The sequence below is a fragment of the Pollicipes pollicipes genome, unplaced genomic scaffold (assembly GCF_011947565.3).
Source record: "Pollicipes pollicipes isolate AB1234 unplaced genomic scaffold, Ppol_2.1 Scaffold_4219;HRSCAF=4965_pilon_pilon_pilon, whole genome shotgun sequence".
In the NCBI taxonomy this organism is placed as follows: domain Eukaryota; kingdom Metazoa; phylum Arthropoda; class Thecostraca; order Pollicipedomorpha; family Pollicipedidae; genus Pollicipes; species Pollicipes pollicipes.
Window position 1 is genome coordinate 27,747,830 of NW_023596448.1, and position 19,686 is coordinate 27,767,515.

The 19,686-nt window shown below is 53.7% G+C and overlaps 2 protein-coding genes across 5 annotated transcripts in view; one reads left to right on the plus strand and one right to left on the minus strand.

Annotated features, from left to right (window-relative positions):
* Positions 1–5,254, plus strand: part of LOC119095108 (putative ATP-dependent RNA helicase DDX47) — a 13,324-nt gene extending 8,070 nt beyond the window's left edge. Inside the window, exon 11 of the mRNA XM_037217996.1 lies at positions 5,227–5,254. Within this exon, the coding sequence (XP_037073891.1) occupies positions 5,227–5,254 (28 nt within the window). The remainder of the gene's footprint in view (positions 1–5,226) is intronic.
* A 5,258-nt stretch (positions 5,255–10,512) lies between these two features.
* On the minus strand, positions 10,513–17,765 carry LOC119095977 (endonuclease III-like protein 1). 4 transcript variants are annotated; one of them, XM_037218842.1, is made up of 8 exons: positions 17,761–17,765; positions 16,968–17,196; positions 14,848–15,023; positions 14,026–14,196; positions 13,238–13,397; positions 12,641–12,762; positions 11,092–11,213; positions 10,513–10,678 (listed from the first exon to the last, which is right to left on the minus strand). In XM_037218842.1, exons 2-8 carry the CDS (start codon positions 17,101–17,103, stop codon positions 10,627–10,629), a joined length of 939 nt encoding a protein of 312 aa, XP_037074737.1. In that variant the 5' UTR covers positions 17,104–17,196; positions 17,761–17,765; the 3' UTR covers positions 10,513–10,626. The 4 variants fall into 4 exon arrangements, with proteins under 4 accessions (XP_037074737.1, XP_037074736.1, XP_037074734.1 ...); XM_037218841.1 differs by lacking the exon at positions 17,761–17,765 and adding an exon at positions 17,655–17,687 and having other exon boundaries at positions 16,968–17,103; XM_037218839.1 differs by lacking the exon at positions 17,761–17,765 and having other exon boundaries at positions 16,968–17,316.
* Positions 17,766–19,686: the final 1,921 nt, after the last annotated feature.

The following is a 19,686-nucleotide window of genomic DNA, read 5'->3' on the forward strand; positions in this document are numbered from 1 at the left end:
TCATTGTCTATCACTTGAAGACAAAGTTGATCGTGGAGGGCTGCTTCCTGCTGATGACCGCCGTTTGCCAGCTGCTCGACGCCATCTTCAACTGGCGGCGCGAGCCCCTTCAGGGAGCGACGCGCGGGACGGCCCAAGCTGAACTCACGCGCTTCCGGTCAAAGCAACTCACCGGAAGAGAGGTCCGGGCAGAGGCGCGTAATGCCACGAGCCACACGACCTGACGGCCCCTATAATTCTCCAGAGGATCAACAGCTATCTGCGATGTCACTTAGTTCTGACCAAGCGAGCTCGGACCATGGGTTGCCCACCTGGGCGCGGCCTTCGAAGGGACTTAGTCTCGCGAGAGCTGCGTCTGCGTGGGTAGGTGCATCCCAAAGGTGGCGTTTTGTGTAGCCTAGTGGATCAGGACGATCAGCATCAATGCAATGGACGGGGCTGTCGGACGGTGCATTGCAGGCCACAGCTGTCACAGTAAGTGTGCCTCTTATGTGCTGTGTGGAGCATTTACCAGCTTGCCTGGGCTTTGCGAATACACGCGTTGTTACCGAGATGGGTTATTTTTTTGGGGGGGAAAAGAAAGCACATTCGTTTTCTATCAGTAAGACTTTAGGTACTGCGTTTTTAACTAATACACACCATCTTTCTGGCGCCGATGTTGGCCGGCGCCGATGTTCTGGGAAAAATAAGAATTTCAGAGCCAAGGTGGGCCCAGCACATTGGTAACTGTTGTGTCCAAGGCCAGGGAGAGTGGGACACCAGCGCAGCCGGTGGTCGTGCAGGTGGCATCTGAGTACATTTCGGATCCTTTCTCAGAAAGGATGGTAGATGTCAGCGAGGTGAATTTCGGTGCGAATGTACGTGGCGCGGTGTTTGCCTTGATATTTCTGAGGCCCAGCGAAATGGGATCGCTTCTCTCCATGTTTTGCGCGTTACGACATCGGCAACAGGATGCCGACCCTGGTGAAGAAGCTGGCATGGAGCCGGTGAAGCTATGCGCGCCAATTCGGTCCTGGGAGAAATGTGCGACGGCCGGTAATGGGAAGACGTCCTCGCGGGGAAGGCCCGGTTCAGGTTGTTCTGTCAAGCACCGAACAGGGGAGCTGAATCGATTAGCTCCTGGGAAACCGCTCGACACCTATCGGATGTGTGTGGCATACAGCGGCGATGAGACGGTTGCCCGCATCTGGCCTCCAGATGACATTGCTCTCCAGGCAGTCCGAGCGCGACGGACTCCGCATCACTTGAGACCCGAGGTCAGGAGACAGATCGCTGAAATGGAGGCTCGTGAAACATCCAGCCGTCCAGCTCGCCCTGGTCCGCGCCAATCTGGGCGGTGAAAAAGTCAGATGGGTTACATCGTTTGCGTTCGATTTTATAGAGCTCAATAGCAGCATAGTCACGAAGCCACGTTCACGCTAACGGTTAAAGAATGTTTGGACACTTAAGTGCGCTCGCAGATTTTCACGGCCTTCACGACTTCCGACACGACGTCTGATGTCGGAAGTGTTACGTGGCCTGCAGGGCAACGGAATGGCGGCTTACGGTATGCCATCAAACGTGGAAGGCAGACTGTGCTGGACCATTTATCCGTGCTGTATGCTGTCTTACATCGGCTTCGGCAAGCATGATTGACAGTGCTTTCGAAAGCCCTCGGGGGTGTGCCCTGTCGTCGCCTGACCAAGCTCCTGGGACACATTGTATCGGTGTTTGAACTGCAGCCCGATCCTGATAAGATAGACGCAATCAGGCACTTTAGCAATCACAGACTTAAGCAAACTCTGGTCAAGGCCACGATTTCGCACCTTCAAGACATGCATGAAGACTTCGAAGTTAGCCACAGAGGCATCGAACACCGCTTTAAGGTGCGTGCGTTTGCAACGGGACGCTGATGGAGTTGACAGGCCTGCATGTTTGTTTTGAGAGTGATTTCGGACAGCGAGAACAAATGCACATCCGTGACAATGAGGTTTTCGCGTACATTTTTTCTCTTCTCAATTCCGTACCTGTCTTTTCGATAAACCATTTCAGTAGATTGTGGACCATTGTAGTCTCCAGTGGCTACGAAATATCAAGAATTCCAGGGGACGTTCTGTCAGATGGACCAAGGAGCTGGAGGGAATCCCACTTCACCGCACATCACTGACGAGGTCCTGACAAACTGTCCCACCGATGCGCTTTCTCGAGTGCATGTTTGACACTTAGACCCGATGGATCCCGACACTGCCGGTCGTCCCGTCTCACACTGTGGAGGAACTGCGCGTGGAGGGATTAACCTTTGCGCAGCAGGAGAGAAAATGCCGCTGCGAGAGTTGTATCATGAGCTCTGGTAGAACAACACGCAAGGGAAAAACCTATGGACAGTGGCACTAGCAAGGCCTGGAACCGGAGATGATGATCACCAGTGTGACCTCCTTCTCGGAAGAAAGGAAAAAGGAAGCATTCCGCTGGTTCAACAGGCAGCTAATCGCTCGGCAGGTCCACCTCAAGCATGACAAGCCTGGTCACTCCGGTCCGGATAGGACCTGGTTCTGGCTCTGCGAGTTATTTGCACACAGGCATGTGAACTGGCATCGATCGAGATATGAAGAGCTGTCGGCACAATTCTGTTTGGTTTGTGCCCGTTCAAATGAGCCCTATCAGCCGTCTAACAGCTCCGCTGGAGATGAGAACTCAACCAACAGCTCCGTGGCAGAATGTTTTCGTGGATCTGGCGGGATCGTTCAGTTGGACACGAACAGAAAGAGAAAAGCGTTACGTCCTTGTGGCTATGGACTTGCTGATCCAAAGCGTAGAGCAGTGATTCGTGATAATGACAGCCAAACCAAAGCCCGCGCACTGGTTGAGTTATTTGTACACAGGCATGTACTTCCTGTCTCGCTCTTCACCGATCGGGGGCTGGAATTCGCACAGCCGGAGGCTGACAGGACTAGCAAGGTCGTTGAAGATTGATAAAAAAACGGGCAGGCGCTTTTCATCCGCCGTCAAATGGATCACTGAACGCTTCAATCAAACAATCGGATCCTTGCTGCGCGGAAACACACGGAAATACGATGGAAGCTGGGAGCAGCAAGCATTTACATTTTGCTCGCTTCCAAAATATGAGTGTGTCCACAGTACAGCAGGATTGTCACCGTTCTATCTACAGTGTGGTCTTCATCCACGCGTTCCATTTATGGCTCGACTGGCCGGTAGGGTGCCAGGCCATGCCGCTATAGAAGAGGGCTGACAAAAGATATCGGCCAAAACTTCCCTAGGACTCACGAGCAGGCGATCGCCAGGTCTAAAATTCGTACTTGATCCCGCGGTGAGGGAGCCGAGATGCCGCCATAGATGGAAACAAACGAATCGGGAAGACCTCAAGTCATTTTCGAAGAAAGTGAAAAAGAACGAAAGCATTGCGAAGTGGCGCGTTTTCCTGTCCTCGCACCCGAGACCTCGTTTGCACATTTCCCAAGAATATATTTTGACGCGAGTCCGGCACCAATGAAGTATTTCTGCATTGGCGCTATCTAGATAGTAATCCATGCGACACACTGAGAGTTCTAGATAACAATCCGTAAATACCATTATACATTTACATTACATTTCGGGTTCATCAGATCGGTGATTCGGTTGGTAATGTGGGTCAAGCAGATTAAACTTGCTGGATCATTGGCAGTTAAAACAGCAGATACAGGACTTCGAACGTTGCACAATTAGGATAACGGAAGGTTCTGATCTAGGATGACAAGGAATACGATAGAGTTTTGCCCATGTTCATACATTGGCAACATCTAGATAACAGTCTATGCGACGCTATCAAAGTTCCGGGTTTATCAGAACGGTGATTCGGGGTGGTAATGGGCGCCAGGCAGATTCAACCAACGGGATCTTCAGAAATTTAGACCAAAGGCATCGGTAATTCGAACGTTACACAGCTTAGATAATGAAAGATTCTGAGCTAGGATGACAAGCAGCACGACAGGATTTTGACCGACTGGAAAGCAGGGTACAAGTCGGGCTCCCTGACAGAGCCTGGGCGACTCGTCATCAGGGAGCCCCTGAGCTTCACCTTGCATGATGCGGAGGACGATAGGTGGCAGGCAAAGCAAAGTCTGGTTCGACTCTGTCTGTCTGTCACGACTCCCCAGCGCGAGATGGCCGCAGGGTATTAAATAGTGCGTTCCACGCCGCTTCGCGACCAACTGTACATAGCTGAACGGGGCGGCCGATTTTGTGTGTGATGTATGCGCTTGAATGTCATTCCTCGCGCGCCGCCAAGAGGATTTTAAAAAAAGCCTGACACCTGACGGGTCACCCACAGCACACATCCACGCCACGCATCGAACAAGATGGGTAACTGGGTCGTTGAATGTTATTTGAACGCACTAACAATAAGCCCCCAACAAGATGGAGCCCTTCATGTGTGAGTATAAAATCCCGCCAGACACCCGCGACATATCACACCACCGAAAACGTCATGTCGTGTTGGGTCGATCACGGCACAAGCAAAGAAGCACTGCTGACAGCGCGCACCTGCTGGCAGGCCGTGGCTAACCGACGGAATCAGCGCAGCCAAATCACAGCGCCGTTCCTCGCAGAGAGTATTATGCACTGTTCCCGGATGCAGACGAGTCGAAGTATAGGCAGGCCCAGTCCGCGTAGTCCGTGAGCCCCACCGCCCCTCATCAGCCGAGATCTGGTCTGGGTCGGTCGTCGGCCTGGCGCTGACCACACAGGGTCAGCAGAGCCGCCCCACCTGCACAGCGTCTCCCGCTCGGCCAGTGGGCGCTTCGCGGCCGCCCCGGACGGCGCCGGCGTGGCGCTGGCGCCGGGCCATCGCTGTCGTCACCGACGGTGGTGTTGAGCAGAGCAGCGACGTGCCGCATGCAGCCGCCGATGACCTGACGCAGGGCACCACGCGCGCCGGCCGCAGGTAGCGTACCACCTTCTCCATCTGGCGCAGTCACGCGTGGAACGAGTCGGGCACCTGGTAGTCCTGCGCGCCCACCTGCACCGTTATGGTGTCCAACGACTAGCCGATGAAGAAACGGATGGTGGAGAGCCTGGCGGTACGTAGCGCGCCCTCACTGACTTCGTGCAGACGGAGGAGCGAAGCGGGCGCGAGTGCAAGCGCGTCTCGTTTGGGCGCGGCGTCCGGCAGGCTGCGATTTCTGGCAGGTGCTCGTGCACTGTACACTTATCCGGGTCCACCTACACCGGCTGGCCGGTGGTCTCGCGCAGGCGGCTGGACTCGTGCTCGCAGCCGTAGCGCGAGCTGCAGTTGAGGCTGGCGAGGTGGCGCGTGTCGCGCGTGGGTCGACGGCGTGTCACGCGCCCGCCACTCGCACACCAGCCGCACCACCTGGTTGGCGCTTGTGCTGACGATCGGGCGGGTCACGGCAGCCCGGCGTACAGCAGGTCGAGCTGCTAGGACCGGTCGGCGGCGTGCAGAGGCGCCAGGCGTCCGCTGTCCGTCAGTGGCTGCCGCCTGGCGCCGGCCGCTGTCTGGTCCCCACCCGGGTGAGTGGTGGCCTCGCTGGGTCCTATTTTTGGCGGCCTAGACCACCGTTCTGCTCCGAGCAGCGAGCGCTGACAGGGTGTTGTCGCGGCTCTGGCCTCTGCCCACGCCTGGTGATCGGCCTCCCTCCGCCGGTGGCTCGCAGCTGAAATTCTCCTCATTGATCGACGGATATTCGTAGCCGAACGTGAACAAGATTCTCACACGGGGAAGAGAAAAAATGACAGAGTGCTAAAAAGCTAGCAGGCTGAACATGAAACTCAACACCCTCGTTCATGAGTTACCGAAAAAGCCGGGAATGCCGGACAGACCTCAGACACGGTGGGAGAGGCCTTTTGTTGTCCACAGCTGTATGCAAAGTAAAGCGTACCGGACTGAAAAGAAAAACAAAAACTGTCGGCAGTGATATGTCCGCCATTGTGATCGACTGAAGCCTGTTTAACGTGGGGATGAGCGGCTGCTAATCCAGACTGAAGAAGGAGCAGCAGCACATACAGCACCGCACGCAACAGGTTTGGAAACAGGAGGCGATGAATCAACAAACCATGCCAGTAGACGAGCAATGGCTCCCTGCAGTGAGGAGATCTATTTTGATTCTGACGACTGCTGTTGTGTTGTTGTTGTCAGCTGATCAGCTGTCAAACCCCGGTCAGCTGAGAATCAAAACCAGTTCATTGAGGACAGCCAACAAGAGGAAGCACAGCAGACGGAGTTGCAAGCAGAGGCCTGGCACAGTGTCCAGAGAACGCTGCCCTCCGGACAGACATGACGAGTGGACAGTATTCAGCAAGAGGCTGAGGTTGGGGAGGGGAAACAGAGCATAACTGGGAGGGAAACAGTCTGGTAAGTGTGATGAGGCGCGCCAGCCGCGTGTCGGTACGCGCCTCTGCGCGGCGGCACGACCCTGACCGCGCGACCTGGCGGGACAGCACGGAAGAGGAAGCACAGCAGAGGCGCGCCAGCGGCGTGGCACAGCGGAGGTGCGCCAGAGAAAGCACAGAAGAGGCGCGCCAGCCGCGTGTCTGTGCGCGCCTCTGCGCGGCGGCACGACCCTGACCGCGCGACCTGGCGGGACAGTACGGAAGAGCAGACGGCACGCCAGTCGATTAGAGCCGATGAGTAAAGTCGGTCTCAACATAAATGAGACTGGAAATGGAATATATTAGAATGGCACTGTGACCGTAAATCTAAATGCAGGTAAATGATGTAAATCTCGGAAGATATGCAACACTACCACGAGAATGGGCCGAAGCGCGTACACATAACCATTTGTGGACTGTACAAACAGCGCGCTATGAGCACTGCTCTTGAAAAATTGAATTACTACAAGTGAGGCAGCTCGTTCGCTTGAGTGGCAATCGCGCACAACCAGTTTGGCAGCCGCTATACGTTATACGTTATACAAACTTCCCAGGACGCAATCGAGCGATGACGCATTAAGCGCTATGCTTACTAAAAAGTGAAATTGTATTGTCTAGAGCAGTTTTTGTACTTGAAAGCACATCAATAATTACAAGTAAGCTGATTCTATTGCATATGATGGGTGTCAAAGTCCTTCAAATGTGGAACATTCCCTTAACGGGAAATTGCAAGCGTTTTATCAGATGTTAGTGTGGATATCTTGGCGCGCATAAGACAAATCTTGACGTGTCTCGGGTAGAGTAGCATCTCTATGTCTCGGGTAGAGTATCATTTCCCAGACGCACAGTGGTTAACGCGTCCGCGTTAACCATTGTGTGTCTGGGAAGCCAGAGGTACGGGGTTCGATTCCCCGCGGTGCCCGCGAGAGTGCCTTTCCTGCCAGGGTGAGAGGCAGGCGACGCCATATAGCCGCAGCAGCTGAGTACGTCGTAAAGCCCCAATGACATGACATATATAGCGCCCTGTTTGGGCAGCGTGTCATGGAGTTGGCACATATTAATTGTGACGTCACTCCAATAAAACTCCATACACAATCATGACATGGCCAAAGAGCACATGATCTTGGCCCAGATCATGACCTAGCTCCATGGGTACCTTCTGCAAAGCACATGCTGAGCTCAAAATCTTGATTTTAATAGTTAACTTTAAACGCAGCATTCGTTTGCCACACTGAATGCGTGTTGTGATGTAATTGTAATGTATGAGGCCACACTAGGTCGCGTGAGGATATGTAAGGTCGTTTGCGGTCGTACAAGGTCAATTATCTATGATGCCAATAGCGGAGGGGCCAGATGAACAAGTCTTACGCGTTTAACCGCCTTATCTTGTTTTTAAAGCTAATGACGTACAATTTTATGCACAAATATGCCTGCACCCAGTTTGTTATGAACATACTGCCAAGGGTCGAGGGGATTATGCAAAGTGCAGACAACAGTTATGCGATCTAGAGTACCTGTAGATGTATAATACTCTATTCCTGACCACAGCAAAGCATTGTACTGATCACGTAAACCCGGTTAGCACCTAAGTTCTTTCATTTGGATTTCTTGTAGCGGCGGACCATGTCCCGGGACCGTGCGTCAGCATATAAGACGAGTGGGGCGATGACTCATGTCTGAGTGAGGGGAACAATCACGGCTCGGGGCGGTGCGTCACGGTGGCGCCGGCCAGTCGCTCGCAGATCGTATTGCGGGGATTAGCCTTGGGAGGAGTATAAGGAGTATAAGAGGAGGATAAGGAGGAGTATAAGAGGTGCTGCTCGGGCGCGTGGGGTGGGTCTCTCCCCGTCGGCGTTGTGTGCGGCAGGTCACCGCTGCGTGTGAGGCAGTCCGACCGATAATTTTTTTAATTATCGAATACAAACTATTTCGGCCAGAATGCCCGAGACCCCGGCAGCGGCTGCAGGCGGTGTGACGAAGTCCGCAAGACGATCCGGGCCGGCACCCGCGCGGAGGCGCTGGACCTAGCGAGCGTTCTCACACGGGCACGAGCCGTGCTCAGCGATGAACGCGTCGCTGTGGCAGCGGCCGTGGCGCGTGCAGAGGCGCCTCTACAAGCCCCGACGACGCATTTGGCGAGACGCCCACTGCGACGCTGCTGGACGTGCGGTGAGTCGGGCCACGTCGCCGCCGCCTGCCCGCGGCGTCGGACGGGAAGAGAGTCGGAGGACGCCGCGTCAGCGCGAGCGCCGTCTCCCCGCCATTGAGGGGCGCGCTGCCCATCACTTGGCTGGAGGTGAACGGGCGGATGGTCGGGGTGCTGGTGGACGCGGGCTGCACGGATGCGCTCGTGTATGCTGGCCGATGCAAACAATGGACGCCGCGGACGGGAGAGTGGCCACGATTAGCGGCCGGTAGAACGGTGGAGCAGCCTCCCGCGACCGCTGGGACGGTGGAGCAGCCTCCCGCGACCGATGGAGCGGTGGAGCAGCCTCCCGCGACCGATGGAGCGGTGGAGCAGGCTCCCGCGACCGATGGAGCGGTGGAGCAGGCTCCCGCGACCGATGGAGCGGTGGAGCAGCGTCCCGCGGCGGGTGCAGCGGTGGAGCGACGGGTCGGTCTCCCGCGGCCAGTGGGGCGATGGAGCAGTCTCCCGCAGCCGGTGGGGCGGTTGAGTATCCTCCCGAGGCCGGTGGAGCAGCGGCCGGCCACAGCCAGCCGCTGCATCGCTGAAAAAGCGTGCCAACGCAATGACCGACGGCTGGGATGACGTCACGGATGACGAGATCCTGCACGCCCAGATCGGACACGTGTGTGAGCGTCTGTCAGCTGTAGACCCGGCGCGCGGCCAGTGGTGCTGAGCCGGAGACTGCGCGATCGTTTGGACCGACGCCAGCTCGATCGCGGCCAGTGTCGTCGTCGAGACGCCGGACGGCGGCGTGATGGAAGATGGCTGTTGGCTGCGACCCGAGGAAGCCGGACATCCAGGCGATGACCTCGTCTGGATGTGCCGCCGTGGTACGCGATGTACGGCAACATCTCGTCAGGGCGCCGTCACGCGGATCGTGTCATCGCAAGTGGCCGAGGTGGATGGCGTGCCGTGGCACGTGCGGGATCTGCGGTCTCGGTACAGCGATGCATTACGATGTGACGCCAGTGACAAGGAGGACGACGGACCCCTATACGTGGCCGCGGGCCCGTCACACCAGGAGGCCTCTGGTGCAGTCGCTGACAACCCGGACAACGTGGAGCACGCACCGATGGTGACCAGGACGGAACCGGTGGGCATCCTGGCCTGTCCAGAGCAGCCGGCGGAAGAAATTGCGACGATGCCGCTGCGACGCAGCCAGCGTGTGCGCCGGCAACCGAGCCAACTTTATGGTGTGTCGAGTGATTGGATGGCATGAATCGTTGGTGTGAGTGTATGATCTTTGAAGATCAGGGGTGGGTGTAGCGGTGGACCATGCCCCGGGACCGTGCGTCAGCATGTAAGCCGAGTGGGGCGATGACTCATATCTGAGTGAGGGGAGCAGTCACGGCTCGGGGCGGTGCGTCACGGTGGCGCCGGCCAGTCGCTCGCAGATCGTATTGCAGGGATGAGCCTTGGGAGGAGTATGAGGAGTATAAGAGGAGTATAAGGAGGAGTATAAGAGGTGCTGCTCGGGCGCGTGGGGTGAGTCTCTCCCCGTCGGCGTCGTGGCAAGTCACCGCTGCGTGTGAGGCAGTCCGACCGAGAATTCTTCTCATCATCGAATACATTTCTTGATCAAGTTGAGACAGATGACCTCCAGGTCAGCCTGCACTTGTACTTTTGTGTCTATAATACGTTTTCCCCAAAGCTACACCAAATAAGACGAACATTGTGAAATTGAACGCATATTGTCAAAAAGAACCGTTCTGGTAGGCTACTGGCGGACTAACTTTGAACAGCGACTAGATTTACCCGACCTTTTGGGGAACATGAATTGTCATAATGAACTCCCCACAGTCTCAATGCTTATATCTGTGCCCTCAATATTCGTCTTGACGTCTCAACATAGACTGTAACTGTAACTATCGGAACGACCGGTTTTGACATATTGCGACGTTCTGAGAAGGCACTGTCACGCACGTCATGGCCGCCGTTCTGGCCGCCGCACCAGACCAGGCTGGAGCGTGCATTCCTTTACTCAAAGGCAAGTTCTGCACAGTGCAACCATTACAGGTGGCGAAAAAAAAACACGATGGGACTATCTCGATGTCATTCATTCATGCGTGGACCACTTATCCGGTTCTCCACCGTAATCCGAGTTGAGTGTGTCCGCAGGTCTCCAACCTGCCGAATCGTTTGAACACTAGTTGGCACATGGTCCTGAAGTCCAGCCAGACCTCCTGTGTCGCCTGTCACGAGCAGCTACCCAACGCCTCTTCCACCAAACGTGGCTTTCCCGACGCCTAATACGTCGGGCCTCGCTCACACGCTTCTTTCTGGACACTCGCGTTAAGCACACGCCCAAACGCTCCGCGACAGCGCCCAATGCAACACCTGACCTTGCGATGCGCAACATGACAAAGCTTCTCACGCAGCGGACCTGAGCTGCGCCGGCGGCGCCGCCACTCGGCGCGCCCTGAACTGGTATCCGTCCCCCACGGAGGTGGACGGGACGCCGGCTAGCACGCGACAGAACAGACACGTCACACGCTCTCCTTCAGCGCGTGTCGCAGAGCCAGACTTCGCGGTTCCGTTACCGTTTGGGCTTCTTGGGCGAGAGGCGCGCCGAAGGGCAGAGGCTGAAGTTCAGGCAGTCGCCGCAGCGAGGCGCCACCGGCGTGCAGATCTGCTGTCCGAAGCCGACCAGCAGCAGGTTAATCTGCGGGGTGTGAGGAGTGGTTTGAACAGACAGCGGGCATTTTCACAACGCCTTTTATTGAACGGGTATGTTTTTGCCCATCATAGGCACACCCAGGTACAACAGGTTCAGTTCACAAAGGTGGCACGAATTTCCGGAAACTGCCGTCAAACTGCTGTTCAAAGTAATCTGCCGCCGTGAGCTAGGCCAAGGTACATCGCCAGACACAGTAAGTCACTGGTAATAAACTTATTTGAAACAATTTTACCGTGGTTTTGTCCCAGTCCTCCTATGATGGTCAACTGGATAGCATCACTGCCAGTTGGCGCCTCATGCTCACGGTCACTGTTGCAGGCGCGGGATACGAGGCCCTTTAAAGGTAAGACTCAGCCGGGGTGTGCACGCATGCCGGGGGCAACCGAGACGTGTAAGGCGCAATGGTCAAAGGTCGACCTCCACTCGCTACACAAGCGTTTCTCATATGGACCAGGCCTAAAAACGATTTTGAATTAAAAACGCTGAAACAAGCCCATTCGTCGCACACTTATTTGGTGTCTTTATTTTTACTCATTTTTCTCGTTTCTGTATGTCAATCCTTACGTCATACTTATTTTATTTTGTGTTTCAGTGGGCCTGCAAAGGCCCGACCTGCGTACGGACGCTACGGAATTATAGTACCACAGCGATACCTCGATTATGACGGCGTGCTCGTACGTAGCCCTGCTACCAAACATAACCCCGAAGTGATAATATTCCAGTTGTTTGAGTGTTGGTATGGCTGAAGATTCTTAAGACGGATTTCGCTCATTCCAGGAAAAATTAAAGTTCAACCTATTTTGGTGACACCGATGTATTTCGCCTCCACATCATTGAATCCACGGCGATACTTGTTCTCCATTTCTGTCATTTAATTCTGAATAGTTTTCATAAGTTGCTCTGGGTTCAGGGAACCTACTAAGTGCAGCTTGTTGCGTATACTCCGTACCCCCCGCCCAAGTTATATCGTCCAGATCAACGCGGAACTTCGTCCCTGCCCTTTCGCCAGAGGCCTACAAAATGTACGCGCGGCACAATTTGTGGCACGGCGCCCCCGTGCCTAGGCTGACCCTAATTGGTAAGTTTCCAGTCAACCTTCTCATTGTACGTGGGCCAAACAATGCACCCGCTCTGGGACTCATAGCAGTGCCGCTGGATTACGTCCGTATCTTTTTCACAGGCCATGGAGGCGGTAAAAATGGCAGAATTATTCCCACTGCAGAGGGCATGTTGACCTCGCTCCGGTCCGTCTTCACCTCGCTCGACCCCCGTTTCTCACCTCGTCACAGCCCGTCTCCCACCTCGCTCCAGCTGGCGTCTCACCTTGCTGCAGCCCGTGTCTCGCCTCGCTCCAGCCCGTCTCCTACCCCCGCCCCAGCACGTCTCTCACCTCGCTCTCGCCCGTGTCTCACCTCGCTCCAGTGCTGGCGCGGCAGCCAGGCCTGCAGGGCGAGCCGGGTCCGTTCTGGGGTGGCCGTCGGCCGACGCACCCAGCCGAGCCGGTTGCTGATGCGGTGCACGTGGGTGTCCACCCCTGCCGCACGCGATCGTCGGCACCCACAGCCGGAGCGTTATTATCGGCAACACTAGCAGCCGACAGTACCCAGAGAAGCCAAACATGCACTGAATAGGACTGCATACCGATATGCTAGCAAGTCGCCAATAATATTTCCCATAGTGCTGTCCACATATTCCATAGTCGCGAGTCGCACCAGGCGCTGTTCCCGCGACTAACGAGCCGCCAGCTTGGGAACAGTGGTGTTGGAAAAGATGGGGACTAGAGCGACGGCGCTGCGGACATCGACCGGATCCACCAGCACCAGTCGCGCCCACTCAAGACAGCTCAGAAGCAGGTCGATATCGAGGCTGCACTATGGCAACAGCACAGCTAAATCAGCTAAATCAGCCTAAAATTCACCTCAATCAGCCTCCCTGCTCACTGCTCACAAGTCCCGCCCCTACAAAACATACACAAACACAAACACGTGAGCAACTGTTCTCGGCCCCACCTATGCCGGAGACCTGCTTCCAGGCGATGTTCATGCAGAGGTGCGCCATCTTTGGGCCGACGCCGGGAAGCTTGCAGAGGCTCTCGACAGATGGCGGTATATCGCCCGCGTACTCGTCCTGCAGTATTCTGACTGTCTTTTTCAGGTACTCTGCCTTCCGCTGCGAAACGTAAAGAAAACACATGGGAAAAACGTGCCGGCATACCACGCATAGGAAAAACTGTCTGCCACACATAGTCTGCTTGCGTCCGGCACCCTCAGAAAGTCATACAGTCTCGTATAGCGTAATGTCCATAGAGAACCGTAAACGCACATAACTATCTGGACTGCATTCCCTACAGCAGCGCGGTTCATATATCCAGGTCGAATTAGGTCACTTTGGAAACAATCTCCGAGGGTGAAAAACTGTTCACAGCGAACGTTCAGCAACCCAATTTGTCATGCTTCGTCATCACATGGTGTGTGTAGTTGATATTTTAGGTCGACACCGCCAATCTCCATAGCAAAAGCAGTCTGATGAGCAGCGGCCTGTCACCAGCACGATGTGACGGAAAGCTAAACGCGAGGTACATAAGTCAATCCTGCTTTTCATAACCATGTCATACATTACAATGCGGTTCGGCTCAATACCACAAACACGCACCGAACATAAACCTGCCAGCTTTTCCAGTTTAGCCCACCCCCAGCCTACCAGCCCCCCCCCCCCCCCTCCCCCACAAGCGCACTGACACGCGGCCCGCAACTAGAACAACCGCACCCCACACGAGCACCCGCCGCGCCGCACTCACCCGCCAGAAGCCGACGGGCTTGATGAGCTGGGCCAGCTGGCCCTGGTCCACCTGCAGCAGCCAGGGCACGGACAGGCCGGCCGCCTTCAGCCGCGTCATGGCAGCGTGATTGATCTCGTCACGTGTCTGGCTGGAGAGCATCAGCGAGACCAGCACGTGCAGACGCGCCAGCTGGGGACGCCGGGGGCAGGCGGGGTCACGGGGCGCTCGTGACGGATCAACAGGGACAAGCGGGCTCGCTGGGGTCAGCTGGGGTCGGATTAAGAGGTCAGTGAGGTCAGTTGGGTTCGCAATAATCTCAGGCCGCCAGGGCTCAAGTGGGGTCAGATATCAGTGACAGTGGCACATTTAGATAGGCTCATTGGGGCGAACAATACTTAACATATTTCATTATCCTAATGAACAGCATAATTACGAAAATAAGGACAGATAGTTAAGTATTCGCCACCCAACCTACATGCTTGTTGTTTGCAGTACTGGTATTCTGACAGCCTCGCACAATGGCACGGACAGAAGCCGGGCACGACACCTATCAGTGTACCACCTAACAAAGCTTAGCTAAACACACACAAAAAGGTTACTTCACGCCGACCCAGCTGCTCCAGCCGTTGGCACTACCACGCTGGCAGAAAAAGCGCCAGTGAAATCGACACGAACGTTCGAAGGGAACTTTGCGCACACCTCTGAGCCGCGCGTCTCTGACAGACCGGGAGCCGTGGCCCTGGCACGGCAGCCGTTCACGACACGGCGCACGCTCGCGGCGGCAGCTCGCCGGCCCGTCCCGGCGGCCCGCCGGGGTGCCCGCCACTCGGGAGCACCCACCTCGGGCGTGACGACCTGGGGATCGGCGGCGAACGACTCGGCGCCCATCCGATCGACGGCGGCGTCGCGGGCCGCGCGCATGCTGCGCACGTTCTCCAGCACCTGCTGCCAGCCGGCTGGGCACCAGTCCTCGATGTCGGGCACGCAGGGCTCGGCCGGCGGGGGGCCGGGCTCGGCTTCGGGCGGAGAGACCGGTCAGCTGGTGGAGTTCCGATGATAGAGATGATAGATGATAGACCGCTGGTAGGGTTCGTGGCGGAAGCATAATTTGAAGTGCAGAGCAGGTATGCAGCTGTGCATTATATGCACACTATGGGAATGGAACCATGAAAACGTAACATCATCCTTAGTGTTCAAATCATTTGACGAGTTAATTTCGGATGATAGTGGTAGTATCACGCTAAAACTTACGCCTATAAGACAAGGAGGCGTCACTTGAGGAGCGGATGGTAATAACAAACGTGGCATGTGGGTGACACCAAAGTGTACAAGAATGGGGCTTGTCACCTTTAGAACCCTATATGAAAGGCACGTATTGCTACACTGGAATAACCTCCACTCATAACCTAACCAGGTGGAAAAGCACTGCTGTTCAGCAATCACACACAATGCTATTATGACATTGCTGGAATATTGGTTCGCTTTCGACCTGTCCAGGCCCGACCACTGGGATGGATAAGGCCGATGAATTTGGGCGTTTTTCCGAATGATCGTTGTTTAAGTACTGGGAAGCACGCTACATTTTGGATAGTTACTGATCACCATGAACTGGGCTATGCATCTGTGTAGTTCTAATGAGCCAACTCTTACTGTTTCAGGCCAAAGCATATTGTTTTGAGGCCAGTTTCTAAAATTGTGTTACTGGCAGATCGCCTGTCATTACTGCCACATATTTGTGTCAAGCACTGGCGGGATCACTTACTGGACCTGTAGGCCTCTGTGCCAATTAGACCCACTTGTTTGTCCAAGCTGCATAGCTGGTTTCAATATTGCACCTGCTCTGTTACCAAGATCTGATATCGCCCGAGCCCCCAGGTCCAAAATCAACACAAAATGGACAAATCCAAGGCTTCTGTCAAGTCAAGAGGGAATGGCATTTCCCACACATCGACCTACATGATTCCTTGCTCAAGTTTACTACACATACTTGCTTCATGTTTGCTGCCTGTATGGAAAAGACATAAATACATAAAGATATAATGGTATCTGGCCAACAAAGACCTATAGAGGGCCCACTGAGGTTGGCCTACCTTAGGTTCCATGCACATACTCAAAACTAATAACCTGACCTACATAAATTGAGCTATAAATGAGATCTTTTTTGTTGTTGCCAATCCCATTTATCACACTAGTTGCTTCTTGCTGTACTATTTCCAGTCTATCTGTGTCTTTTTGGAAGCATGGGGACCAGCCTGCACACAGTACTCTAGGTGTGGTATGATGTAAGCTGAGAACAACTTTTTGTCAGTATTCCTATTCTTATAATGGGCATTCCTGTTACAAGCCCCAGTGTCTGAAGAGCATTATTCCTAGGAGCACATTGTTTTTCACCCTTTAAATCCCAGAAGTTATAACCCCCTGAGTCCTTTTCTTCCTTGATCTGGTCTAGTTCTTGGCCTCCCATTTATTACTAATGCTGTCACTGCTAAAATTACCCAAAGGCATTTCCTTACATTTAACATAATCAAATGACATCTGCATAATGAAGTGACATCTGCACATTGGCACATTGATGCACTGAATGGCACGTTTTCTCTCCCGCCAGCATTGGCTAGCTTCATATTCTCCTGTGATGGCTGCTGGCCAAGATCAGAGCCTGTTTGCAGCCCATATTCTTCAACCAGTTTAACCAGTCCAAATTTTGTGTTACCCATCTTAATTAAGTGGGGAAGTGAAGGTTGGTGACATGGCAGCATTTCAGGAACATGCCACCTGCTTGAAAAAGTCACAAGTCAATACCTTGAAAATATCATGGCAGAAATTTTTTACCAATCATGGTACTAAAAGCTAATTATGCTGTTAAAAGAAGCACAGTCACAAAAATGGGAGAATAGGCAGTGCATTAAGCTTGATTATAATGACAAGACAATATTGGATAAAAATGTAATCTACTAACACACCATTTATCTTTTTCCGCAGCTTGCTGGCCAGTGGTGCATCAGGTCTGCTAGACTGGGTGGGCTCCTGGCACTCTTTTTTTGGACCTCCAGACTCATCAGCTACATCTGGTGCCCTTCTCTTCTTCACCATCTCCATCTGGAGTGACCGACCACAGAGATGCCACAATGGGAAGAGATGATGCTGCTTGGTTGATGATGCTATTGCAGAAGATATCTGCAAAACTCCAGACTGGAGCAAACAAAATATTAATACAGTTAAGCTGGAAATGGCTGTGAAAAGGTAAAAAACAGTGACACTTATAGATAACAATGACTTCAAAAACATATGCAAACCAAATCTAGGTTGATAAATATCAAAAACATAGATCAGGCTGCCCATCACTGATTTTGATAGCCTTCTGATTGATTCAATTAGCATTCAGTCAAAATACCTACTCAATCATAACACCAATACACTGCATCACACCCATTCTGTTAACTTTATTGTGACATGACAATCAAAGTAGTGGAAAACATGCATGAATCTTACTATAGTCAGAAAATTACGGTCCAAAACTAATCTATCAATCGTATTACAGCATCGTCAACTTATACGCATGTGTTGCCACGTTCCTAAAGAAGGAAAAAACAGACTCCATGACCACTGAAGACCAGCAACATCGCTGGTCGCCACCGCCCACCAATTACCATCAACTGGATAGGACGATCAGTTGCTAATTCAACAGGTTTAAGCACCAAATCACGCGCGACAGTTTTTGCCCCGCAGCCCATTCATCAAGCTCCAAACTGGTACGGGTATTTTGAGTTTCACCGCCTTAAGCCCGGCACGTTTTTGATGATTTTGTTATTTGTTGTTCTGCCACTTTTGTCTTCGCCGCGTGTGTTTACTTTCGATGATTTGGCAGTAATACGGCTGACTACCAGATGAAGGAAAGGGAAAGATATGCCCTGCACTGTACGTAGTTACGCATTGCGTAGCTTGAAATTTTAGTGAAATGGTCCCGGTTGTCTGGTATTTGGGAGAAACGTATATCCACATCGTCAACGTCATACGCACACAAATGTGTCTGGTGCAGATAGAGTAAGGCATATGACATTTTGTCATCAAACGTTACAAAATTTCGAGGGCAGGAAGCAGGAAGCAGCGCAGGCAGGGGGCAAAAGGGGCAATGGCACCCCCTCGGGCCGCTTCAGTTCAGAGAGACATTTTGAACACTTCGGGGCCTACGATTAAGAGCCCATTCCGGGCGGAGATCGCATTCAGGGACTCAGCCTGCATGGCCGGGCACTTCAATGCCATTCGGAGGGCCCTGCGCACTGATCAGGGGCCCCTGGGTCGATAAAGGCCTGCATGTCGATCAGACACCAACGTTAGCGTACAGTCGGCTCTGTGTCGGCATGTGTCGGCATAGCGTACAGTCGGCTCTGTGTCGGCATGGTCCTGAAGACCCATTCTCCAACCAGGGACAAAGCAAGAGTCACCGATTTACCTTCGTCGGGGGCCCAGCGTCTGCCAGGGCCCCACAGCGCCTATTAGAGGGTTCTGTGTCGAGAGGGTTCAAGGGGCCCGAGTCGGCCAGAGGCAGTGCTCAAACAGGCACGAAGAGCCTGGAGGGCCCACCGAGGAAGCGATGATCAAGGGCCCGATTTGAGGGCTCTTAAAGGGGATGCTTAATCATTTGAAGATATTGAGGCAAACGTCAGATATGATGAAAACAAGCTCGCCTATGACTATCGGTATACTTTTAAGTAGAAAAGACTGTCCAATGCAACACAAGCTCCTCCTCTCTCTTTAAATATGCTCCACGTAACGTCCTTCTTTGATTGCGTTCATCGCACCTTGCAACATATGATTGAGAGCCAGTTGACCGCGTTTTATCTCTAGATCGCGATCACGAAAACCACGTATATAAAACCTCAACCGTGGTATTTTCTTGGTCTTGATCGCCGCATGGCATATGGAGTGGCATAGGTTTGAATGACGTTTTTATGGTGTCAGAATCCCAATCTCAAGGTGACCTTGAAATACTCTCTCACATCTTAGCAGCCTCTAAGCTCGAGAACCATTGCATTTTAAGTCTTAAATGGGCATGGCTGTGAGCTGCATCAAAAGGTCTTCAATATGGTCATTTTAATTCAAAAGGACCCATACAAATGTGGAAGCATGTCCTTAAGGGCACGAAGGGCTGGTCGGGTCTCACTCAGGGGCACCAGCCTCCGGGGACGGGCCCTCAAATGGCAATTAAATGTAATTTGCGCCGGTCGGGGACCCCTGAGTCGATATGGGCCTATATGTCGGCCAGGCAACCACCAGCACCGCACATTCAGCTCCGTGTCTCGATGGGCCCAACAGGTCCACTTCCCAATCAGCTACAACGCCAGGCCCAGCCATTTACATTGGTTGGGGCCCCCTGTAGCTGTCCGCAATGCCCAACAGAGGGTCCTGTGTTTGCAAGGGATCCCGAGCCGAACAAGACCAGTGCTCGATGGAGCCCAAAGGGGGCCCGAAGGGGGCCCCGGGCATACCAATTGGAACCGACAATCAGGGGCTCGATGGAGGGCATAAAGGCGTGAAGTACTGGCTGTAGACCACATGAAAAATTGCGACCCATCAGGGTCCATCAAAACCTAAGCGTGACCTGAACTATCAGTCAGAGGATCCTCTTCATCACCGTGCGACGAGGGGGGGGGCCCCCTGGAGACAGGCGGAAGTTCGCGG

Excerpts from the sequence above, each read along its gene's own strand:
- LOC119095977 (XM_037218839.1), bottom strand. The coding sequence starts at position 17,292 with ATGTTTTTGAAGTCATTGTTATCTATAAGTGTCACTGTTTTTTACCTT. Across the intron at positions 13,398-14,025 it reads AGCCCGTCGGCTTCTGGCGG|CGGAAGGCAGAGTACCTGAA; the intron begins GTGAGTGCGGCG and ends TACGTTTCGCAG. Across the intron at positions 11,214-12,640 it reads CGCGCCAGCACTGGAGCGAG|ATTAACCTGCTGCTGGTCGG; the intron begins GTGAGACACGGG and ends CACACCCCGCAG.